At 36.8% G+C, this 26,214-nt stretch overlaps 1 protein-coding gene across 1 annotated transcript in view; it reads right to left on the reverse strand.

Annotated features, from left to right (window-relative positions):
- Positions 1 to 282: 282 nt before the first annotated feature.
- LOC131461447 (matrix remodeling-associated protein 8-like) overlaps positions 283 to 26,214 on the reverse strand; it is a 33,015-nt gene continuing 7,083 nt past the window's right edge. Inside the window, exons 7-12 of the mRNA XM_058632705.1 lie at positions 24,145 to 24,286; positions 4,347 to 4,505; positions 3,102 to 3,126; positions 2,922 to 3,010; positions 2,129 to 2,200; positions 283 to 2,043 (exon numbers count right to left, since the gene is read on the reverse strand). Coding sequence (XP_058488688.1) covers positions 2,021 to 2,043; positions 2,129 to 2,200; positions 2,922 to 3,010; positions 3,102 to 3,126; positions 4,347 to 4,505; positions 24,145 to 24,286 — 510 coding nt within the window. The 3' untranslated portion in view covers positions 283 to 2,020. The remainder of the gene's footprint in view (positions 2,044 to 2,128; positions 2,201 to 2,921; positions 3,011 to 3,101; positions 3,127 to 4,346; positions 4,506 to 24,144; positions 24,287 to 26,214) is intronic.

A 26,214-nucleotide genomic window follows, 5' to 3' on the forward strand; every position in this document is an offset into this window, starting at 1 on the left:
ATCCTGATCTCTTAAGACATTGCTGAGATATATATATCTGAACTTGTTAAATTTGACTGAACCATGTTCAATTTTGGATAAACCTTAGTCTGATGATACAGTGTATCATCAAAAAAGGTATAAAGACCTTAGCTCAAGACTTTACCTGTACAGATTTTGAGAAATTATGAGAAATTAAGTGCAACATTGACATTTATTATAAAAAATCCCAACTTTGATTTGCTATAAGTTCTGAACAATCTGACAGACATGTGTTCAGGACATCTATGACTACAAGCATACTTAAAATCAAACATTTTTATTAGAGTTTTTGAAACATTTCAAAGTAAAAAAAAAAACAATTCCATTTTTATTGAAAAAATTCCAACTTTGATTTGCTATAAAAACAAATGTTTCTGGACAAGACTGGCAGTGTTGTGTTCAGGACATCTATGACTACTAGCATACTTAATCAGACATTTGTAATGTACAGTTTTTGTAGTCATTTTAAATTAAAAGGGCATTATTGATATTTTAATCGAACAAATTCCCAACTTTGATTTGCAATGCAATTTCTCAAAAACTGTACAGTACAAACGTCTGATTTTAAGTATGCTATATTAGTTGCTGCCAAATTTTGAGCATGGCCTAGATATTTGTGTTGACAAACGTTTTAAACTCTGGTGTAAAGGTAACTCTTAAACTTCTCGTGCTGGTAGAACTCTGTCACCAGCAAACACAAAACCAAACAAACGCCACCTTATCAGATTATACTTCTACAATATAATCAGTCAAATCACAGAAGACCCTTCTCACCTCCTCAAACACTCTCTCCACCTACTGCTGTCACAAGGTTCCACTGGCCTGGAAAACCACCTATAAAACCATTCATTTATTCTGCACCAGCCTGAACACCAGGAAATGGTGTTTCAATATCAAGTGTGTGAACATTTTGTTTTGCCCTGTCAGGAATGATGTGTTTTTGAGACGTACAGTAGGAAAAGAAACCTTAAGGACAAAAATATCAACATTATTAATCCATCCATCTATCATTCAAGTGTACCTAATAAAGTGGCCAGTTAGTGGATAGTTTAATGCAGTAGTTTTCTTTTTGGTGTCATGACAAACAGCAACTCACACAATCAGGTGGTTGTACAGTAGGGCTGAAACATTTTTGATTATTTTTCAAACAAATCTTCCTAAATGTGAATATTCACAAAGACGTCATTAACACTTAATCATTTCATCATTTCCAGGTTTGAAAAAAACAAGACATTTTAAGGACCAGACGACTTCTCGATTAATGGAGAAAATAATCCTTAGTTGCAGCCTTGTTGTACAGTCGTAAAAGAAATTAAATATACTTATTTTATATTCATGTTCTGCCAGATTAAACTCACTGGACCTTTTTAAAAAAGAATAACACACAATCTAGATCATACTTTATGTCAGAAATGTTGCCATTAGACATTTGACCCAAATCATTCAGCGCTTTGGTTAGTATGAAAATAAAACACAGTTGCTTTGATCAGTTAGTAAACGGTTAATCAGAGCGGTTCACACTGATTTTTACACCTCAGCGGTGTCTGTCGTGTCAAGAATATGTGAATAAACAAAAGAACAAAAGCAAAAGTCAAACATCGGTAAGTATTTGTAAATTCTGAGGCAAAACTATTGAAAATGTAATAACAGAACTTGACGCACTCGTCTCCATTTTACAGTTAATGATAAAGCCTCCCTGTGGGGGGCGCTGTGGTGCCATCTGCAGCAGTACCAGTCCAGTTGTTTGTTGTTTTTTTTTAGTTAAACTACAAAAAAAAACAAGAAAGAAAACACATTTCTCTTCTTTTTTTACACACGTCTCTAAAGCAGACTTTAAAGCAAACAAAGTGAAAACCTTTTCTTTTTCTCTTCACAACACAGACTTGTGGCAACACTGATGTTCGACTTTGTCAGGACGGACGGAGGAGGGTTAGTGTGTGGAGTTTGGAATGCAGCCTCTGGACCAGCCAGTGACTCCAGCTTCACCTTTTTTTATTTCTCACTTAGAAAATTTCTGCATTTCTGCAAGAAGCAAAGGGGGAAACGGAGGTTAGGGAGGAGTCCAAGCATGATGATGATGATAAATCAGGGGATTTATTTTTTTTACCTTTGTCCAGATCGATGACTTTAGGCTGAGTGTTCATGTGGACCTTCTCTTTCAGTAGGTTGTTCTTGTAGTCTAAAGGAATAAACACACAGGAGGAGCTCACAGCTGTTTTTAATGCAGTGGTTCAGTCTATTTGTAATGCAGGTATATGCTGTTTTAGGGGTGGGAATCACAGGGTACCTCACGATACCATACATAGTCCACGAAACCAATAATATCACAATACATCATGATATTTGTCTAACTGAAGAAAACAAAACGTGTGTGAAAAGTTAAAAGTGCAGGATTTCTCTATTTATTCACAACATAGAGAACAAAGTACATAAAGTCTATGTATTGAACGAGGATGGAGCATCTCTTAAAGTAGATTTCTCCATCATTATCCGGCTGTAAACTCACTCTTCTTTAGCCAGGTAACTTCCACCCATTCATTTGAGCAGCGCCACCATGAGGAGACATGAAGTAGCGATGCCCGGTGAGTGAAACTAGCAGGGAACTGTTAATTTAGAGCGCCTTCAACGCTCTAAGAACGACGATATATCACCAAATCGATATACTGTGTGTACTACAAAGTAATATGTGTACGACTGATTTACTGTGGAAAAAAGTGCAACTGATAGTAAACGTAGGATTGTTTGTACAAGTGGCAGCCATCTTGGCATCCCACACTGAGGTTATTTCGACTTTTTCAAGTCGGAAAATCCAACTACAACTGGAACCCTAAGCTTGAGCGCTGTGCGGTGTGGTGGTGGACCACACGACGCTTCTGATTTAATGTTTCCGTCCAACTCACCAAACCTTCTCTCCTCCTCCTCGTTGCTCAGACTGACTTCAGTGACGTCCATCTCAAACTCGTCCGAGCTGCTCTGACTTCTGCTGGATCTGCCACAGAGAAGACGAGGAGGACGTGTTTGAGAGTGGGTTTACAGATAAGACGTGGAGTATGTGTGTGTGAGAGTGGCTGACCACTCACCTCATGGATGTCTGCGGATAAAACTCTGAAAACAAAAGAAAATCAGAGAAGATGAAACACACAAGATAAATTCAGAGTAAATCATATCTAAAAGCAGCAATGGCCAAGACCAGAACTTAAGCATTCCACATTGTCTGAGGTTTGAACTCACAACCTCAGACACCGATGAGAAATCTTTATCCCAGTGAGCTACTGATACACTCAACAGAACATAAATAAATAAATGGATGCACTCTTCCATGATCGTCCACCGTTTAGAATTTTCAAAACTCATTCATTCATTTTTGCTACAGCTTTGCAACGTGACTCAAAAATGGAGGCACAACTATGAAGAAAACCTTCGTAAACGTCACTGTGGTAGAAATGATGTCCATCACACAAGACTGTATATAAAAGTGGACATGAGCTATGTCCCAGTAGGTGTACTTTCAGCAACTGGATGTTGACACAATGCGTCAATTCAAATGTGGCCTACAAATGTTTGTCGTGCTATGAAGGACACACCCAATGTATCCTTCGCTGACCATATCCCAGAATTCTTTGAGCGCCAGCATAAGAATTGGGGACGTGAGTGTGTTAGGTTCTCTGTAAGCTAGACCGTCTCACATCCGTCTCCAGGATCCAGCCCATGGATTTGAACATAGCTGGTTTGCTGATGAGGCCAACCTGGAAGTGAGATATATTGAAGAGCCACAAGGGGGTGACTCCAATGGATGCTTAAAAAAAAGAGCTTCTATACGATCATGCGGGGCAAATGAGAAGACACCAGTTAGACAATGGGCCGAGTGGCAACCAGGTGTGAAATCGACCATAAGAAGAATGTAAGAATCCGGTTTTTGTTGATGTTTTGCATCCAGACGTCACCTTCAACCAGGCTCCTATTGGATGATACCATGTGTGAATCATATGTGCAGTGCTTTATCATCTATTTTCCTCTAAACAGGAATGTAATTAACTAATTTACAAAGTTTACATCACATTCAATTGAAAAGGAGCTGAAAATAGCGAGTGAGAGCATTTAACAACTCAGCTAATTTTCTCATAGACTTCCATTCAAACTGAGTTGTCTTTTACAGCCAGTAAAGTCTCCCTCTCGTGGTTATTCAACATATTCTTACTTCCTGGTTAGACTCATCTGGCAAACCAAATGACTATGTCCACTTTTATATGTAGTCCATGTGATGGACAAGTGGGATTTCTGTGGAGAGAAGAGAGTTACTGCTCGGACAGAATCACAGATCACACCTTTGACTCTCCGCCTGCGTGTGATGAGGATGATGATGAGGATGATGAATGCCAGGAGCAGGAAGGATGTGAGGACGTATCCCAGTGGCATGAGAAAGTGGTGCCTCTGCTCAGGCACGATGACGTTGATGACTCGCGGTGAATCAGCCTTGACGGTGTCTGAGTAACACAGAGAAAACAGCAGTCAGCATTTTTATTTCATTTCTTCACATTTTCCCCCGCTGACAAACAGACTGATGTGTCACAGCAAGGTTAACAAATAAAACTAGAAAATTCTGCGGCGTAATTTTGAGCGTGCCTGCTGTTTACGAGCTGACTTGCTGACGTGGTGATAAAAAAGAGTAACATTTGGGTGGATTGAACCTTTAAAACTTGAAGCATTTAGACAAAGTGGTATTTTGGTGGAATCACTCTTTAAAAGAGACTGACTCTTAAGCTGTGAGGATCCAAACTGGGCTGGGTTGTGATCATTTAGTCGATCGCCTCCCATTCATGTGTATGTGGAAATTATTCTAAGTATTTTGCAATTTTTGTCGCCATGGTTGCTCAAAACGATTAGAAAAGTAGTAGCCCACCATTCTCGAGCACACCGCACGTTTTGATATCGGATGTGAGGGGGGTTTCTCAAAACTGTCAAACTATGACATTTTTGTCAAATTATGGACAACATACAAAACTATGACATTTTTGTCAAATTTTGGACAACATACTAAACTATGACATTTTTGTACATAGTTAGTCAAGACCTACTAACCACTACGCCACCATGCCACTCAGGTCTTACAGTAAAATGTCATAGGATGTCGTCAAAAATTTGACAAAAATGTCATAGTTTAGTATGTCGTCCAACATTTGACCAAAATGTCATAGTTTAGTATGTCATCCAAAATGTGACAAAAATTTCATAGTTTAGTAAGTCGTCCAAAATGTGACAAAAATGTCTTAGTTTAGTATGTCGTCCAAAATGTGACAAAAATGTCATAGTTTAGTATGTCGTCCAAAATGTTACAAAAATGTCATAGTTTAGTATGTCGTCCAAAAAGTCACAAAAATGTCATACTTAGTATAGCGTCCAAAATTTGACAAAAATGTTATAGTTAAGTATGTCGTCCAAAATGTGACAAAAATGTCATAGTTTAGTAAGTCATCCAAAATGTGACAAAAATGTCACAGTTTGGTATGTCGTCCAAAAAGTCACAAAAAAAGTCATACTTTAGTATGTCGTCCAAAAAGTCACAAAAATGTCATACTTTAGTATAGTGTGCAAAATTTGACAAAAATGTTGAAGTTAAGTATGTCGTCCAAAATGTGACAAAAATGTCATAGTTTAGTGTGTTGCCCAAAATTTTGTATGTCGTCCAAAATGTGACAAAAATTTCATAGTTTAGTAAGTGGTCCAAAATGTGACAAAAATGTGACAGTATGTCGTCCAAAATGTGACAAAAATGTCATAGTTTAGTATGTCGTCCAAAATGTGACAAAAATGTCATAGTTTAGTATGTCGTGCAAAATGTGACAAAAATGTCATAGTTTAGTAAGTCGTCCAAAATGTGACAAAAATGTCACAGTTTGGTATGCCGTCCAAAAAGTCACAAAAAAGTCATACTTTAGTATGTCGTCCAAAAAGTCACAAAAATGTCATACTTTAGTATAGCATCCAAAATTTGACAAAAATGTTATAGTTAAGTATGTCGTCCAAAATGTGACAAAAATGTCATAGTTTAGTATGTCGTCCAAAATGTGACAAAAATGTCATAGTTTAGTATGTTGACCAAATTTGGAAAAAAAAGGCATAATTTAGTATGTCGTCCAAAATGTGACAAAAATGTCATACTTTAGTATAGCGTCCAAAATTTGACAAAAATATTATAGTTAAGTATGTTGTCCAAAAAGTCACAAAAAAGTCATACTTTAGTATGTCGTCCAAAAAGTCACAAAAATGTCTTACTTTAGTATAGCGTCCAAAATTTGACAAAAATGTTATAGTTAAGTATGTCGTCCAAAATGTGACAAAAATGTCATAGTTTAGTATGTCGTCCAAAATGTGACAAAAATGTCATAGTTTAGTATGTCGTGCAAAATGTGACAAAAATGTCATACTTTAGTATGTCGTCCAAAATTTGACCAAAATGTCATAGTTTAGTATGTCGTCCAAAATTGGACGAAAAAGTCATAGTTTAGTATGTCGTGCAAAATGTGACTAAAATGTCATAGTTTAGTAAGTCGTCCAAAATGTGACAAAAATGTCACAGTTTGGTATGTCGTCCAAAAAGTCACAAAAGTCATATAGTATAGTGTGCAAAATTTGACAAAAATGTTGAAGTTAAGTATGTCGTCCAAAATGTGACAAAAATTTCATAGTTTAGTAAGTCGTCCAAAATGTGACAAAAATGTCATAGTTTAGTATGTCGTCCAAAATGTGACAAAAATGTCTTAGTTTAGTATGTCGTCCAAAATGTGACAAAAATGTCTTAGTTTAGTATGTCGTCCAAAATGTGACAAAAATGTCATAGTTAAGTATGTCGTGCAAAATGTGACAAAAATGTCATAGTTTAGTAAGTCGTCCAAAATGTGACAAAAATGTCACAGTTTGGTATGCCGTCCAAAAAGTCACAAAAAAGTCATACTTTAGTATGTCGTCCAAAAAGTCACAAAAATGTCATACTTTAGTATAGCATCCAAAATGTGACAAAAATGTCATAGTTTAGTATGTTGAGCAAATTTGGAAAAAAAAGGCATAATTTAGTATGTCGTCCAAAATGTGACAAAAATGTCATACTTTAGTATAGCGTCCAAAATTTGACAAAAATATTATAGTTAAGTATGTTGTCCAAAAAGTCACAAAAAAGTCATAGTTTAGTATGTCGTGCAAAATGTGACAAAAATGTCATAGTTTAGTAAGTCGTCCAAAATGTGACAAAAATGTCACAGTTTGGTATGCCGTCCAAAAAGTCACAAAAAAGTCATACTTTAGTATGTCGTCCAAAAAGTCACAAAAATGTCATACTTTAGTATAGCATCCAAAATTTGACAAAAATGTTATAGTTAAGTATGTCGTCCAAAATGTGACAAAAATGTCATAGTTTAGTATGTCGTCCAAAATGTGACAAAAATGTCATAGTTTAGTATGTTGAGCAAATTTGGAAAAAAAAGGCATAATTAAGTATGTCGTCCAAAATGTGACAAAAATGTCATACTTTAGTATAGCGTCCAAAATTTGACAAAAATATTATAGTTAAGTATGTTGTCCAAAAAGTCACAAAAAAGTCATACTTTAGTATGTCGTCCAAAAAGTCACAAAAATGTCATACTTTAGTATAGCGTCCAAAATTTGACAAAAATGTTATAGTTAAGTATGTCGTCCAAAATGTGACAAAAATGTCATAGTTTAGTATGTCGTCCAAAATGTGACAAAAATGTCATAGTTTAGTATGTCGTGCAAAATGTGACAAAAATGTCATACTTTAGTATGTCGTCCAAAATTTGACCAAAATGTCATAGTTTAGTATGTCGTCCAAAATTGGACGAAAAAGTCATAGTTTAGTATGTCGTGCAAAATGTGACTAAAATGTCATAGTTTAGTAAGTCGTCCAAAATGTGACAAAAATGTCACAGTTTGGTATGTCGTCCAAAAAGTCACAAAAGTCATATAGTATAGTGTGCAAAATTTGACAAAAACCTTGAAGTTAAGTATGTCGTCCAAAATGTGACAAAAATGTCATAGTTTAGTGTGTTGCCCAAAATTTTGTATGTCGTCCAAAATGTGACAAAAATTTCATAGTTTAGTAAGTCGTCCAAAATGTGACAAAAATGTCATAGTTTAGTATGTCGTCCAAAATGTGACAAAAATGTCATAGTTTAGTATGTTGAGCAAATTTGGAAAAAAAAGGCATAATTTAGTATGTCGTCCAAAATGTGACAAAAATGTCATACTTTAGTATAGCGTCCAAAATTTGACAAAAATATTATAGTTAAGTATGTTGTCCAAAAAGTCACAAAAAAGTCATACTTTAGTATGTCGTCCAAAAAGTCACAAAAATGTCATACTTTAGTATAGCGTCCAAAATTTGACAAAAATGTTATAGTTAAGTATGTCGTCCAAAATGTGACAAAAATGTCATAGTTTAGTATGTCGTCCAAAATGTGACAAAAATGTCATAGTTTAGTATGTCGTGCAAAATGTGACAAAAATGTCATACTTTAGTATGTCGTCCAAAATTTGACCAAAATGTCATAGTTTAGTATGTCGTCCAAAATTGGACGAAAAAGTCATAGTTTAGTATGTCGTGCAAAATGTGACTAAAATGTCATAGTTTAGTAAGTCGTCCAAAATGTGACAAAAATGTCACAGTTTGGTATGTCGTCCAAAAAGTCACAAAAGTCATATAGTATAGTGTGCAAAATTTGACAAAAACCTTGAAGTTAAGTATGTCGTCCAAAATGTGACAAAAATGTCATAGTTTAGTGTGTTGCCCAAAATTTTGTATGTCGTCCAAAATGTGACAAAAATTTCATAGTTTAGTAAGTCGTCCAAAATGTGACAAAAATGTCATAGTTTAGTATGTCGTCCAAAATGTGACAAAAATGTCTTAGTTTAGTATGTCGTCCAAAATGTGACAAAAATGTCTTAGTTTAGTATGTCGTCCAAAATGTGACAAAAATGTCATAGTTTAGTATGTCGTGCAAAATGTGACAAAAATGTCATAGTTTAGTAAGTCGTCCAAAATGTGACAAAAATGTCACAGTTTGGTATGCCGTCCAAAAAGTCACAAAAAAGTCATACTTTAGTATGTCGTCCAAAAAGTCACAAAAATGTCATACTTTAGTATAGCATCCAAAATTTGACAAAAATGTTATAGTTAAGTATGTCGTCCAAAATGTGACAAAAATGTCATAGTTTAGTATGTCGTCCAAAATGTGACAAAAATGTCATAGTTTAGTATGTTGAGCAAATTTGGAAAAAAAAGGCATAATTTAGTATGTCGTCCAAAATGTGACAAAAATGTCATACTTTAGTATAGCGTCCAAAATTTGACAAAAATATTATAGTTAAGTATGTTGTCCAAAAAGTCACAAAAAAGTCATACTTTAGTATGTCGTCCAAAAAGTCACAAAAATGTCATACTTTAGTATAGCGTCCAAAATTTGACAAAAATGTTATAGTTAAGTATGTCGTCCAAAATGTGACAAAAATGTCATAGTTTAGTATGTCGTCCAAAATGTGACAAAAATGTCATAGTTTAGTATGTCGTGCAAAATGTGACAAAAATGTCATACTTTAGTATAGCGTCCAAAATATGACAAAAATGTTATAGTTAAGTATGTCGTCCAAAATGTGACAAAAATGTCATAGTTCAGTATGTCGTCCAAAATGTGACAAAAAAAGGTCATACTTTAGTCAGTCATCATCTACCGCTTTATCCTCAACCAGAGGGTCGCGGGGGGTGCTGTGCCAATCTCAGCTACATCGGGCGATAGGCGGGGTACACCCTGGACAGTTCGCCAGTCCATCGCAGGGCCACACACAGATAGAGACAAACAACCATTCACTCTCACACTCACTCCTATGGTCAATTTGGAGTGTCCAATTTACCTATCCCCACATTGCATGTTTTTGGACTGTGGGAGGAAGCCGGAGTACCCGGAGAGAACCCACGCACACACGGGGAGAACATGCAAACTCCATGCAGAAAGGCCCTTGTTCCAACCGGGGCTCGAACCCGGGTCTTCCCGCTGCAAGGCGAGAGTGCTAACCACTTCACCACTGTGTGGCCCGGTCATACTTTAGTATGTTGACCAAATTTGGACCAAAAAAAGGCATAATTTAGTATCTCGTCCAAAAATTTACAAAAAAGTCATAGTTTAGTATGTCGTCCAAAATGAGACGAAAAAGTCATAGTTTAGTATGTTGTCCAAAATGTGATAAAAAAGTCACAGTTTAATATCTCGTCCAAAATGAGACGAAAAAGTCATAGTTTAGTATGTTGTCCAAAATGTGACAAAAAAGTCATAGTTTAGTATGTCCAAAAATTTACAAAAAAGTCATAGTTTAGTATGTAGTCCAAAAATTGACAAAAAATACATAGTTTAGTATGTAGTCCAAAAATTGACAAAAAAGTCATAGTTTAGTATGTCGTCCAAAATGAGACGAAAAGAGTCATACTTCAGTATGTTGACCAAATTTGGACAAAAAAGGCATAATTTAGTATGTCGTCCAAAATGTGACAAAAAGAGTCATAATTTAGTATGTCGTCCAAAATTTGACCAAAATGTCATAGTTTAGTATGTCGTCCAAAATGTGACAAAAATGTTATAGTCAAGTATGTCGTCCAAAATTTGACAAAAATGTTATAGTTAAGTATGTTGCCCAAAATTTAGTATGTCGTCCAAAATGTGACAAAAATGTCATAGTTCAGTATGTCGTCCAAAATGTGACAAAAATGTCATAGTTCAGTATGTCGTCCAAAATGTGACAAAAAGAGTCATACTTTAGTATGTTGACCAAATTTGGACAAAAAAGGCATAATTTAGTATGTCGTCCAAAATGTGACAAAAAGAGTCATAATTTAGTATGTCGTCCAAAAATTGACAAAAAAGTCATAGTTTAGTATGTCGTCCAAAAATTGACAAAAAAGTCATAGTTTAGTATGTCGTCCAAAATGAGACGAAAAAGTCATAGGTTAGTATGTTGTCCAAAATGTGATAAAAAAGTCACAGTTTAGTATCTCGTCCAAAATGAGACGAAAAAGTCATAGTTTAGTATGTCGTCCAAAATGTGACAAAAAAGTCATAGTTTAGTATGTAGTCCAAAAATTGACAAAAAAGACATAGTTTAGTATGTAGTCCAAAAATTGACAAAAAAGTCATAGTTTAGTATATCGTCCAAAATGAGACAAAAAGAGTCATAATTTAGTATGTCGTCCAAAGATTGACAAAAAAGTCACAGTTTAGTATCTCGTCCAAAATGAGACGAAAAAGTCATAGTTTAGTATGTCGTCCAGAAAGTCACAAAAAAGTCATACTTTAGTATGTCGTTCAAAAATTTACAAAAAAGTCATAGTTTAGTATGTCGTCCAAAATGTGACAAAAAAAGTCATAGTTTAGTATGTCGTCCAAAATGAGACAAAAAAGTCTTAGTGTAGTATGTTGTCCAAAATGTGACAAAAAAGTCATAGTTTAGTATGTCGTCCAAAATGTGACAAAAAAGTCATAGTTTAGTATGTTGCCCAAAATGTGACAAAAAAGTCATAGTTTAGTATGTCGTCCAAAAATTGACAAAAAAGACATAGTTTAGTATGTAGTCCAAAAATTGACAAAAAAGTCATAGTTTAGTATGTCGTCCAAAATGAGACGAAAAAGTCATAGTTTAGTATGTCGTCCAAAATGTGACAAACATGTCATGCTTTAGTATGTCGTCCAAAAAGTCACAAAAATGTCATACTTTAGTATAGTGTCCAAAATTTGACAAAAATGTTAAAGTTAAGTATGTCGTCCAAAATGTGACAAAAATGTCATAGTTTAGTATGTTGCCCAAAATTTTGTATGTCGTCCAAAATGTGACAAAAATGTCATAGTTTAGTATGTCGTCCAAAATGTGACAAAAATGTCATAGTTTAGTATGTCGTCCAAAATGTGACAAAAATGTCATAGTTTATTATGTCGTGCAAAATGAGACAAAAATGTCATAGTTTAGTATGTCGTCCAAAATTTGACCAAAATGTCATAGTTTAGTATGTCGTCCAAAATGTTACAAAAATGTCATACTTTAGTATAGCGTCCAAAATTTGACAAAAATGTTATAGTTAAGTATGTCGTCCAAAATGTGACAAAAATGTCATAGTTTAGTATTTTGCCCAAAATTTAGTATGTCGTCCAAAATGTGACAAAAATGGCATAGTTCAGTATGTCGGCCAAAATGTGACAAAAATGTCATAGTTCAGTATGTCGTCCAAAATGTGACAAAAAGAGTCATACTTTAGTATGTTGACCAAATTTGGAAAAAAAAGGCATAATTTGGTATGTCGTCCAAAAATTGACAAAAAAGTCATAGTTTAGCATGTCGTCCAAAATGAGACAAAAAAAGTCATAGTTTAGTATGTAGTCCAAAAATTGACAAAAAAGACATAGTTTAGTATGTAGTCCAAAATGTGACAAAAAAGTCATAGTTTAGTATGTCGTCCAAAATGAGACGAAAAAGTCATAGCTTAGTATGTCGTCCAAAAATTGATACTAAAGTCATAGCTTAGTATGTCGTCCAAAAATGGACAAAAAAGACATAGTTTAGTATGTAATCCAAAAATTGACAAAAAAAGTCATAGTTTAGTATGTCGTCCAAAATTGGACGAAAAAGTCATAGTTTAGTATGTCGTCCAAAATGTGACAAAAATGTCATAGTTTAGTATGTCGCCCAAAATGAGACAAAAAAGTCTTAGGTAGTATGTTGTCCAAAATGTGATAAAAAAGTCATAGTTTCGTATGTCGTCCAAAATGTGACAAAAAAGTCATAGTTTAGTATGTTGCCCAAAATGTGACGAAAAAGACATAGTTTAGTGTGTCGTCCAAAAATTGACAAAAAAGTTATAGTTTAGTATGTCGTTCAAAAATTTACAAAAAAGTCATAGTTTAGTATGTAGTCCAAAAATTGACAAAAAAGTCATAGTTTAGTATGTCGTCCAAAATGAGACGAAAAAGTCATAGTTTGGTATGTCGTCCAAAAATTGACAAAAAAGACATAGTTCAGTATGTCGTCCAAAAATTGAGAAAAAAGACATAGTTTAGTATGTAGTCCAAAAAAGTCATAGTTTAGTATGTCGTCCAAAATGTGAGAAAAAAGTCATAGCTTAGTATGTCGTCCAAAAATTGATACTAAAGTCATAGCTTAGTATGTCGTCCAAAAATTGACAAAAAAGACATAGTTTAGTATGTAATCCAAAAATTGACAAAAAAAGTCATAGTTTAGTATGTCGTCCAAAATTGGACGAAAAAGTCATAGATTAGTATGTCGTCCAAAATGTGAGAAAAAAGTCATAGTTTAGTATGTCGTCCAAAATGAGACAAAAAAGTCTTAGTGTAGTATGTTGTCCAAAATGTGACAAAAAAGTCATAGTTTAGTATGTCGTCCAAAATGTGACAAAAAAGTCATAGTTTAGTATGTTGCCCAAAATGTGACGAAAAAGTCATAGTTTAGTATGTCGTCCAAAAATTGACAAAAAAGACATAGTTTAGTATGTAGTCCAAAAATTGACAAAAAAGTCATAGTTTAGTATGTCGTCCAAAATGAGTCGAAAAAGTCATAGTTTAGTATGTCGTCCTAAATGTGACAAACATGTCATGCTTTAGTATGTCCTCCAAAATGTGACAAAAAAGTCATACTTTAGTATGTCTAAAATGTGACAAAAATCTCATGCTTTAGTATGTCGTCTAAAATGTGACAAAAAAGTCATACTTTAGTATGTCGTCCAAAATGTGACAAAAATGTCATCGTTTAGTATGTTGTCCAAAATGTGACAAAAATGTCATGCTTTAGTATGTCGTCCAAAAAATTTTTTTTGGGCTTTTAATGCTTTTTATCGATAGTCTAGTGCAGAGAGTCAGGAAATGGGGAGGCAGAGAGGGGGAACGACATGCAGGAAAGGACTGTCCGATAGGAGAATTCGAACCGGGGTCGCCTGCAGTGAAGGCTGTAACCTCAACATGGGACGGCAGCTCTACCAATTGAGCTAAAGCTGCCCCATGTTTTTTGGGCTTTTAATGCCTTTAATCGATAGTCTAGGGCAGAGAGACAGGAATTGGGGAAAGACATGCATGAAAGGACTGTCCGATAGGGGGATTCAAACCTGGGTCGACTGCAGTGAGGACTGTAACCTCAACATGGGACAGCAGCTCTACCAAGTGAGCTAACTCCGCCCCGGCAAGTGAGCTAACTCCGCCCCATCTCGAGGTTACAGTCCTCACTGCAGACGACATACTAAAGTACGACTTTTTTGTCAAAATTAGGACGACATGGGACGGCAGCTCTACCAAGTGAGCTAAAGCTGCCTCATGTTTTTTGGGCTTTTAATGCCTTTAATCGATAGTCTAGTGCAGAGAGACAGGAATTGGGGAGGCAGAGAGGGGGAAAGACATGCATGAAAGGACCGTCAGATAGGGGGATTCGAACCTGCGTCGACTGCAGTGAGGACTGTAACCTTAACATGAGACGGCAGCTCTACCAAGTGAGCTAACTCCGCCCAATGTCGAGGTTACAGTCCTCACTGCAGACGACATACTAAAGTACGACTTTTTTGTCAAAATTTGGACGACATGGGACGGCGGCTCTACCAAGTGAGCTAACGCCGCCCCATGTCGTCCAAATTTTGACAAAAAAGTCATAGTTTAGAACGTCGTCCGAAATGAGACAAAAATGTCATACTTTAGTACGTCATCCAAAATGGGACAAAAAAGTCATAGTTTCGTATGTCGTCCAAAATGTGACAAAAAAGTCATACTTTAGTATGTTGCCCAAAATGTGACGAAAAAGACATAGTTTAGTGTGTCGTCCAAAAATTGACAAAAAAGTTATAGTTTAGTATGTCGTTCAAAAATTTACAAAAAAGTCATAGTTTAGTATGTAGTCCAAAAATTGACAAAAAAGTCATAGTTTAGTATGTTGTCCAAAATTAGACGAAAAAGTCATAGTTTGGTATGTCGTCCAAAAATTGACAAAAAAGACATAGTTCAGTATGTCGTCCAAAAATTGAGAAAAAAGACATAGTTTAGTATGTAGTCCAAAAAAGTCATAGTTTAGTATGTCGTCCAAAATGTGAGAAAAAAGTCATAGCTTAGTATGTCGTCCAAAAATTGATACTAAAGTCATAGCTTAGTATGTCGTCCAAAAATTGACAAAAAAGACATAGTTTAGTATGTAATCCAAAAATTGACAAAAAAAGTCATAGTTTAGTATGTCGTCCAAAATTGGACGAAAAAGTCATAGATTAGTATGTCGTCCAAAATGTGAGAAAAAAGTCATAGTTTAGTATGTCGTCCAAAATGAGACAAAAAAGTCTTAGTGTAGTATGTTGTCCAAAATGTGAGAAAAAAGTCATAGTTTAGTATGTCGTCCAAAATGTGACAAAAAAGTCATAGTTTAGTATGTTGCCAAAAATGTGACGAAAAAGTCATAGTTTAGTATGTCGTCCAAAAATTGACAAAAAAGACATAGTTTAGTATGTAGTCCAAAAATTGACAAAAAAGTCATAGTTTAGTATGTCGTCCAAAATGAGTCGAAAAAGTCATAGTTTAGTATGTCGTCCTAAATGTGACAAACATGTCATGCTTTAGTATGTCCTCCAAAATGTGACAAAAAAGTCATACTTTAGTATGTCTAAAATGTGACAAAAATCTCATGCTTTAGTATGTCGTCTAAAATGTGACAAAAAAGTCATACTTTAGTATGTCGTCCAAAATGTGACAAAAATGTCATCGTTTAGTATGTTGTCCAAAATGTGACAAAAATGTCATGCTTTAGTATGTCGTCCAAAAAATTTTTTTTGGGCTTTTAATGCCTTTTATCGATAGTCTAGTGCAGAGAGTCAGGAAATGGGGAGGCAGAGAGGGGGAACGACATGCAGGAAAGGACTGTCCGATAGGAGAATTCGAACCGGGGTCGCCTGCAGTGAAGGTAGTAACCTCAACATGGGATGGCAGCTATACCAAGTGAGGTAAAGCTGCCCCGTGCTTTTTGGGCTTTTAATGCCTTTAATCGATAGTCTAGTGCAGAGATAGAGGAAATGGGAAGGCAGAGAGGGAGGAAGACATGCATGAAAGGACTGTCCGATAGGGGGATTCGAACCGGGGTCGCCTGCAGTGAAGGCTGTAACCTCAACATGGGACGGCAGCTCTACCAAGTGAGCTAAAGCTGCCCCATGTTTTTTGGGCTTTTAATGCCTTTAATCGATAGTCTAGGGCAGAGAGACAGGAATTGGGGAAAGACATGCATGAAAGGACTGTCCGATAGGGGGATTCAAACATGGGTCGACTGCAGTGAGGACTGTAACCTCAACATGGGACAGCAGCTCTACCAAGTGAGCTAACTCCGCCCCGGCAAGTGAGCTAACTCCGCCCCATCTCGAGGTTACAGTCCTCACTGCAGACGACATACTAAAGTACGACTTTTTTGTCAAAATTAGGACGACATGGGACGGCAGCTCTACCAAGTGAGCTAAAGCTGCCTCGTGTTTTTTGGGCTTTTAATGCCTTTAATCGATAGTCTAGTGCAGAGAGACAGGAATTGGGGAGGCAGAGAGGGGGAAAGACATGCATGAAAGGACCGTCAGATAGGGGGATTCGAACCTGCGTCGACTGCAGTGAGGACTGTAACCTTAACATGAGACGGCAGCTCTACCAAGTGAGCTAACTCCGCCCAATGTCGAGGTTACAGTCCTCACTGCAGACGACATACTAAAGTACGACTTTTTTGTCAAAATTTGGACGACATGGGACGGCGGCTCTACCAAGTGAGCTAACGCCGCCCCATGTCGTCCAAATTTTGACAAAAAAGTCATAGTTTAGAACGTCGTCCGAAATGAGACAAAAATGTCATACTTTAGTACGTCATCCAAAATGGGACAAAAATGTCATACTTTAGTATGTCATCCAAAATGTGACAAAAAAGTCATACTTTAGTATGTCGTCCTAAATGTGACAAAAAGTCCTACTTTAGTATGTTGTCCAAATTTTGACAAAAAAGGCATATTTTAGTATGTCGTCCAAAATACGACAAAAATGTCATAGTTTAATATGCCGTCCAAAATGTAACAAACATGTCATAGTTTAATATGCCGTCCAAAATGTAACAAACATGTCATACTTTAGTATGTCGTCCAAATTTTGACAAAAAAGTCATACTAAGTATGTCATCCAAATTTTGACAAAAAAGTCATTGTTTACTATGTCAATTTTTAGTGTGTCAAATTTTGACTAAAAAAGTCATACTTAAGTATGTCATCCAAAATGTGACAAAAATGTCATCGTTCAGTATGTTGTCCAAAAAGTGACAAAAAAGTCATAGTTTAGTATGTCGTCCAAAATGTGACAAAAAAGTCATACATTAGTATGTCGTCCAAAATGTGACAAAAAAGTCATAGTTAAGTGTGTCGTCCAAAATACGACAAAAATGTCATACTTTAGTATGTAATCCAACTTTTGACAAAAAAGTCAATTTTTAGTATGTCATCCAAAATGAGACAAAAAAAGTTATAGTTTAGTATGTCGTCCAAAATGAGACAAGAAAGTCATAGTTTAATATGTAGTCCAAAATGAGACAAACATGTCATACTTTAGTATGTCATCCAAATTTTGAAAAAAAAAGTCTAAGTTTAGTATGTCGTTTAAAATTTGACAAAAATGTCATAGTTTGGTATGTCGTCCAAAATACCACAAAAATGTCATACTTTAGTATGTCATCCAAAATGAGACAAAACAAGTCATAGTTTAGTATGTCGTCCAAAATGAGACAAGAAAGTCATCCTTAAGTATGTCGTCCGAAATGAAACAAAAAAGTCATACTTTTTTGACAAAAAATCTTTTGACAAAAAAGTCATACTTTAGTACGTCGTCCAAAATGGGACAAAAAAAGTCATACTTTAGTATGTCATCCAAATGTTGACAAAAAAGTCATACTTTAGTTGTCACAAAAGGCATGTAGTGAGAACTCTAGGTTCTCACTACATGCCTTGCAGCAGCAGGCACTAATAAACGAGACCAGACTTTCAACATTGAACAGATTTCACACCGTAACACAAAACAATCCATTCATAACAGCTTTCACTTTCTTCAGTAACAGATGCAGATTTATTAGAAGTCTTGGGTTTAAACAGTGTCGTATTGTTTAGTCCAAGCTAAAGTGTGCCCAGAATCTCAGAATGAGCTGTACTTCTGTATTTACATCATCACAAGTCAAAGTGTCTTTTGCAGACATGAAAACCTTTTAAACCACACAGTCTGCTTTGGTACTTTGATCCACACTAAAATACAAACGCTGATCTTTAGAAATCAGGTCAGCAGATGGCCAGTGAATGATGACATTCATTTTCATCTGCCAGATTTTCTTTATTTCCCCCCAACCGGATAAAATAAAACAGTAAACAACAAATGACAACACAGACGTTTTCTGAACAGCATTGATAGTCTTGTCTCCAATCTGATTAGTTGTCTGCACTACAGTCAACTTGTATATTTTGAATCAAAACACTGTATAAACTTGACTTAATGTGATAAGAAACTTTACTTTTTGGATGAAAAAAATAAGTTTTGTCTAAGTTTTTGAAAACAATGTGTGCTAAAACTAAGCCAGTTAATTAAAGACTAATCTGCCATCTACCTCTACTTTTCCACACATGCTATGCAGTCTGATACAGAAATTATTAATGGAACCGAGAGAAAGTCTTTTACTTGTCCTCTGACTTTTCCTGCAGTGGCACAAAGTTTCCGATCACCCTGTGAAATATCACAACAACTTGTCCAGAAACTCACGGGTCTCTGGTAAGAAAGAGCTTTTACTGCTTGGTCACTTAAGAAGACGGACACTTGTCGTGTCACACGTTTGTGGAGCAGTAACTAAGACGTGATTTGACCAATGTCGGGGGAAGAAAACAACAATGAAATAGCTCTCAGTGATAATGTTGTCTCTTTAAATCAGTCATTTAGACAATCCCAGAGTTGAGTCAGAAATGGGTCATGAGCATGTTAACCCGGGTCTAACATTCCCACTGATGATGGTTCAAGCTGAAGTTGGTAAAAGAAAAAAACAATGTATTGTGCACTGTAGAGTCATTTCACTCACTAGTAAATGCTGATTAAACACATCACCACTGGGGGAAAAAAACTGTTTCAACGAGGGTAACTTAACTTCAACTGGTAAATGCTGCTGCCACCTTGTGATAAAAGATGCACCACAAATAAGGTAGTCATTTGTGTCTTTTCAATATATTACAAATAGTCACAGTAACAGTTTTTTACACATTTTATAAACAAGCGAAATTTAAACCGAGGATTACACTGGTTATTTGTCATATGGTTAATGTGTATATTTGTCACACATTAGATCTTTACCAGTTTGTTTCAGACTTGAGACAGTTCCTCTGACAACGGCTTCCTCTGCTTTGTTTTTGTCTAAAATAAAGCTATTGCTGCCTTGACCTGAAAGCCGGTACCTGGCTTTGCAATGATTCTGGAACAAACCAGATAACCAGCCTTGCAAGTTGAGGGCTGCCAACTTGCAACATCTACAATTGCTTGTTGGCAGAAATTTCACCCTAAGTCCAAAGAGGTAATGCATGAGGCTGCAAATGTATATTTGCTGTTGCACTCATGAGAGTGTGTGTGTGTGTGTGTGATGCTATGGTGACTTTACCACCCTGTTTTTTTCCCCTCTATGTGATGAAATTCCCTGGCAGTTACAAATCGCTGAACACATTTTAAAATAATTAGCCGGCCGGGTTTTAGGTGATGTGTGCAAATGGGTTTGAAAGGGAAGAGGAGGGGAGGGAGGGGAGAGGAGGGGAAGCCTGGTTTCATTTTGCATCATTTAAAAAAAAGAATTAAAAAAAGTGCAAGGAAAGAAGCAGCTGTGGACCTCAGACTCTACATAATCGAGCCAAAATGAGATCCAGACAGAAAGTCATGCCGTGATTTACTTTTCCTGGCAGCAAAACAGAGAGACGAGAGGAAGAGGAGTGAAGGAAGGGCAGAGGAGGGGAGGAGGCGGAGGAGGAGTGGAGCGGGGGAGTGGAGATGAGGGAAAAGGACGGGGACAGTGAGGCGTTTTTCTCCAGAGGCCCGTTTTTCAAAATGAAGTTAACTCCCATTGCATTTACAGCTGTTTGTGTGCACTAAACATTGTAAACATGTTTTTTTTTTTATCTCCTCTCATTCTTCTCCTTCTCATTATTATTTTGTTTCAAGATGTTTTTTCCTGACTCGTGTCCTAACGGGAACTTTGGTGTTTGTGTTTGGACTAACTGACCCCTCCTCTTCCTCCTCATCCTCCTCATCTGTCCAGGACTGGGCATCAAACTTTAATACGCACTTCATCTCTAAATACTGTTAGAGTTGTGATTCAATACCAAATGGGTTAATTTCACCAGTGTCCCTGAACCAAAGAGGGCTCAGCATCATGTTTGACCGAGATAAAGCAGCGCATGTGATCGGCTGTCTCCAGGCGTACACGAAGTTACCACCAGAGACACGGAGCTCATTCCCCTAAAGGAAAAGAGGAAGACTGGGCTTAACATGTAATTGTTACCTCTTTAAGACCTTCTCTGGTGTAAACACTGACCATGAGTCCTCATGGAGACCAAAACCTGGTGCTAATGAGGCAGAACCTCTTTCTGAAGAACTGTTTAAATTAAAGCTTAAGATTTGAATTGTGGTTATGTTAGATTAAGGTTAGGGTTTAGAATTGCATGTATAACTCATGTTGTGGGTACCTTGTTTCATTTGAATGCGAGGAAAAGACTTTAAAGGGATTTCTGAGGGTTAAGACTTGGTTTTAGGGTTCGGATTAGTATTATAGAAGTGTAGGAGCAGTGACTTAACAAATTAATAGTTATATTTCTATTATAGCAAGGTGTATTGATTGTTATTTTTTGGCCGTAGTTATGATATTAGTTATTTTGTGATCACAGTGGATGGAAGAATAGTGCGTTACATGTAGTGTATATAGGCGGGAATATTAAGTTAAGATAAGCTTCCATATCAAAAATCTTTTCATCAATACCCAGCCCTCGTCCTGCCTAAGAAACACAAGAAAAAACTCTGACAGAAAAGTGGGAGAAAAGGAGGGAGGGATGACCTACATCTCCTCTTCCTTATTTCATCAACAGACTCAACCCTTCCTCTCTCCGTCTCCAAAACTTCATTCTTCTGCGTCTACCTCTGCATTTGTCTCTCCCTGCGTGTGCCCAGCTGCCGTGCAGATGAACCACACTCGGTTTGACTGCACGTAAACTATCAAAGAGGCACAGAGAAAAGTAAGAAAGGCACATGGAAAACGTCAAGAGCGGTGAAAAGTGGTGAAAATCAACAAACCTGAGCATGTGAGATCTTCAAAGGGAAGAGAAAGGGCAAAGAGGACAGAAGAGAGGTGAAATGGAGGTGGGATTTTAAAAAGAATGGAAAAAAACCTCAAAGAGCGAAGTCAAAAACAAGTGGGAGGTAACAAAGTACAAATACTTCTCAAGTCGATTTTTCAGGAATCTGCGGAGGCAGAAAACATAAACATAAAAAAATATATATATTTTCCATTCTGTTGTCTTCAGATCACAGAATAATCATGTTGATATCACAGGCTTGTTTTCTTGTGATAATTGGATAACAGGAAATTTAACAGCAAAGATATGTACATATATATGTATGTATATATATATATACATACATATATACTGTATACACATATATACATATATACTGTATATGTATATATATATATATATACATACAAGATTATTTGATGCATTATCTTGGGCTAAAGAGGCTGGTTTTCCTATAATAACGAGATAAATGAATGCATTATCATGAGATAATGAGGCTTGTTGATCCTTCATTTATCTCCTTATCGCTAGAAAACGAGCCTTGTTATTCCAAGATAACGCATTAATGTATCATATGAGAAAAATAGCCTTTTTTATCCTGCAAAAATTCATCACATTATCATGAGAAATGGGCCTTTTTTTACTCAGGAGATGACATAAAAATTAATCACATTATCAAGAAAACAAGCCCTTTTACCCCCAGATAACACATTCATTTATCTTGGTAGTGTGAGAAAAACAGCCTTTGAGCAACAAGAGAGGAAAAGATCTTATCGGGAAATTTGTTTTTCTGTGTGGATAAGTCCTGAGACAACAGTCAAAAAAATTGTTACAGTAGTTACACATCTTGTTTTTCTAATCAACAGCATATCCCATGGTGCATTGCAATCCCACTGTTTATTACAGCTCGGCAAGTGAAGGATTAATCGTGTGGGCAGAGCTGGATTTCAGCCCAAAGACTGTATCCACCGAGATTCCAATGAAATGAGATAGTTCTTCTTTGGTGTAGTCCCACACACACAGACACACACACACAAACAGACACTGCATTGGCTTCCATTCATTTGAACAACTGTAACAAAGCTTATCCCTGACCTTGACCTGACCACAATTAAAAACTTAGCTCTAAATTTAACCAGTTCCTCATAAAATTAAGTTCTGCTTCATTTGGACCAGGTTTTGGTCTCCATGAGGACAACTGGTCCAAACAGTGTCAGGGTTTATGCCAGAAAAGGTCTTACAGAGGTAACAAATACACACAAGCACACACACACACACACACACACACACAAACTCATTCCCAGGCGTTTCTCATTTCTAAACCTCTCTCACTGATTTTCCCACATTGATACAACTGTTATTATCGGCTTTGCTTCAGTTACCAACTGGAAACACAGACACATAGCTGGCGTGCCGACATACCGACCAAACACTGACACCATCATCCCCTCTCTTTCTCTCTCCCTGGCTCTGTCTCTCTCTTTTATTTTCTTCTTTTCTAATGTGCTCTCGGCGAGTCTAGGCAGAGAAAAGTGCTGAGAGATGAAAACTAAACTAACAAGAGAGGAGAAACTGAAAAGGGCCAGAGAAGAATGTGAGCTCCTTAAAGGAGGCAATAAAAACAAATGTGTGTTAAATATTTGTTGAAAAGAAGGTGAAAAGCAACAAGGGTGAGGTCTGGAGCACGGGAGTTGTGACTGTGTGTGTGTGTGTGTGTGTGTGTGTGTGTGGTTTGAGGAGTCTGGCACTAGAGGAGCTGACAGTGCAAGAAAAACGTCTGACATGACACAAACAGAGAACCTGAGAAATACTGACAGGGTTTTCTTCTCCTTCTTCTCTGCTCCGCTCATCATCTCTTCCTCTGCGGCTCTTACTTACTTACTTTGCTCTCTTAAGAGTCAGAGGCCAAACGTGAACACAGCAACGACGAATGAGGTCAAAACAGAAACACAAAGAGGAAGAGTAATGGAGACCACAGATGTGTGTGTGTGCGCGTGCATGTCTTCTTTTCTTTAAATCCATTCTGCATGTGTATGTAAATGTCTGTTATCGGCCGAGAGGACACATTTTTGACCTTGTGAGGAAATGTTTTCATAACTTAAAAGAGCTTTTTGAGGGTTGAGCCTTGGTTGGAGTCATGCTTTTGCCTCAATTGGACTGTTTACATACAACTATTGGAAGAGTGAGACCAATTCCTTTATTTTAGCTGTAAAACATTTGGGTTTGACATCATAAGACAAATATAAGACAATAGATCAGTATTTACGCTTTTATTTACAGGTATTTACATCGAGATACATTTTAACAATAGCTTAGTTTGTAATGGAACACCAAATGTTTAGGTGGAGTAAAAATTATAGGAACAGATTTGAATTAGATTTAAATTAATAAATCCTTTGCTGTGCGTCAGGTTGGTTCTTTAGATGTTTTATCTCTCAGAATATGTGTGTGTTTACTTGTTACCTCTTTAGGACATTTTGTAGCAGAAACATTGACCTTTTCAGGACCAGTAGTCCTCATGGAAACCAAAACCTGGACCTAATGAGGCAGAACCTGATATCTAAGGAATTGGTTAAGTTTAGGGCCAAGATTTAAATGTTGTTAGGTTAAGTTTAGGGTTAGGCATCAAACGGTTATGGGTAAGGTTAGGGATAACCCTTTGGTCAGACTGTCCAAATAAATGGACATCATGGCAGAATCTGTGTGTGGGTGTGTGTGTGTGTGTGTACCTTTCTCCTCAGTGGGCTGTCCTCTGGCTGGTTGTGTGGTCTGAATCACTGGTCGCTCCACATTGACCTGGAACTCTCTTCTCTCGTGTAAACCACAATAGTGATGGTGGAGGTGGCAGGAGTACATCCCCTGATCTGTGGGCTGTCACACAGAAATACAGCCACCTGTGCATTATTATTATTATTATTATTATTATTATTACACTGTATATCACGTGCAGTGTTAGGCATGTACCACGTTACTCAGCCATTTATTTCTGTGACATAAATACTTCACACAGTAACAAGGAGGGTACGGAATTTATTATATGCAGTCGACTTTTTCTGGTTATCTGTCAGCTGCAGAGATGTTCTCGTCAGTCAGTTTCCCCTTAATGACAACTGGCTGGAAATTAAGGAGCTGCCTTATATTTTAGCAGAGGTTGTAAGGGACAGTCCGTGCATGTGGTCAAGTTTGCATGTTCTTCCCGTCTCTACATGGGCTTTCTCCGGGTTCTCCACAGTCCACTCTATATGTGGCCCTGTGATGGACTGGTGAACTGTACCCCACTTATCACTCCATGTCACTGAGATTGGCACAAACTCCCTACTCTGGAGGATAAAGCGGTAGAAAATGGATGGATGGATTAGTGCAATAAAATTCTGTGGACATGACACTGTTCGTGAATAAGGACCAGCAGAACACAGCTGCTGAGGACTGACGTAGATCTGGAATGTTGATTATTGTGATCGATCCCTGAACAGTTTAATCTCATGTGCATAAGCACAAAGTCCTTCTTAAGTTGTCAAATCTCTCGAACCAACCAGAACAGACTGGAGTGTGTGTGTGTGTGTAATGATGAAGATATTTTCTGTTGCTGTTTCCATCAGGAACATTAAGAAAACAGGGTGGGAGAGACTGGTTTTCTGGATTTTTGAGAGGTTGCCATTAGGAGAGGTTTAGACAAAAATCCAGAAGTTTTGTTTTTTTTGCTCGGCTCGGGATCGTTACGTCACTTGTCATGATAATTTCTTTTTAAATTTGCTTATTGAAAATATGATGTAAACATTTAATAAACAGATGTATAACAAGTACATACAAGTGATAAATAAGTAGAAACTGATCAATGATTGACCTAGTTTTTCTCTTTAGAACTGGAGTTTACTATTTACGACGGGACACGCAACACGTAGGCTATTGAAGTCATCCACTGTGCATGTTTATGTATTACTCCACTAAAACCACAATGGTTGGATTATGTAACATAATGAGTTAATGAAGATGAACTGGTTGTCAAAAATGTGATTATAGTCATAAATGCTGGTGATAACTTATAAGGTGTGTGACTTGTGTATCACTGTGTGTGTTAATGGGGGCTAGTAGTTGCTTCCACCACAGGACACATGTCGGGTTCTGGTCAATATTTGCATGTTTGACTGCAATGTTTTCCTCATTTTCCTCTTCTTTTACTACACACGTGTTGCTATTGCGCCCGTCTATCTTGACATGAATCACTTCCTGTGTGAGGCATGGGAATGTCACCGGGTGACACAGGACCTAAACACCTCTTCACTGAGAGAGAGAGAGTCGTGTGGAGCTGATGGATGTAATTATGAGTCAGTTGTTTATATTTAAAAGCTAATGGTTAACATCTTTGAGTATTTATGATAAATAAAACCAATAATTTGTCCCTGTTTTGTGTCCTTTGTAGAATGAAAAACACATTCAGCTTGTCATCTAGCAGAAAACTTCAATCAACAGTCAAACAATTGTCTCTGCAGAGGAGAAAAATAATCTCTATGTGGAGTCTGTTATTATGTTTGTGTTATTCTTGTACCTCCAGACAGCTTCAGTGTGGTCGTCGGCTGTGTGTTGCCTGTAGCTGACAGAAAAAATGACCTAATTCCACAGTGTGGTTGTCATGAAGCCCAAGAGCCTCCTGAGCCTGTATTTAACCTAAATATCCTGATTTATGAGCTCTATCAAAAAAGACAGAATAAAAAAAAAAATCTTTCAGATTCCATCTCTGTTTTTTATTACTGAACGTGGCACAGAAGAACTGGTAGACAGGCATTTTTTGGGGCAGTGGT

Source organism: Solea solea, chromosome 6 (genome assembly GCF_958295425.1).
Source record: "Solea solea chromosome 6, fSolSol10.1, whole genome shotgun sequence".
Lineage (NCBI taxonomy): Eukaryota > Metazoa > Chordata > Actinopteri > Pleuronectiformes > Soleidae > Solea > Solea solea.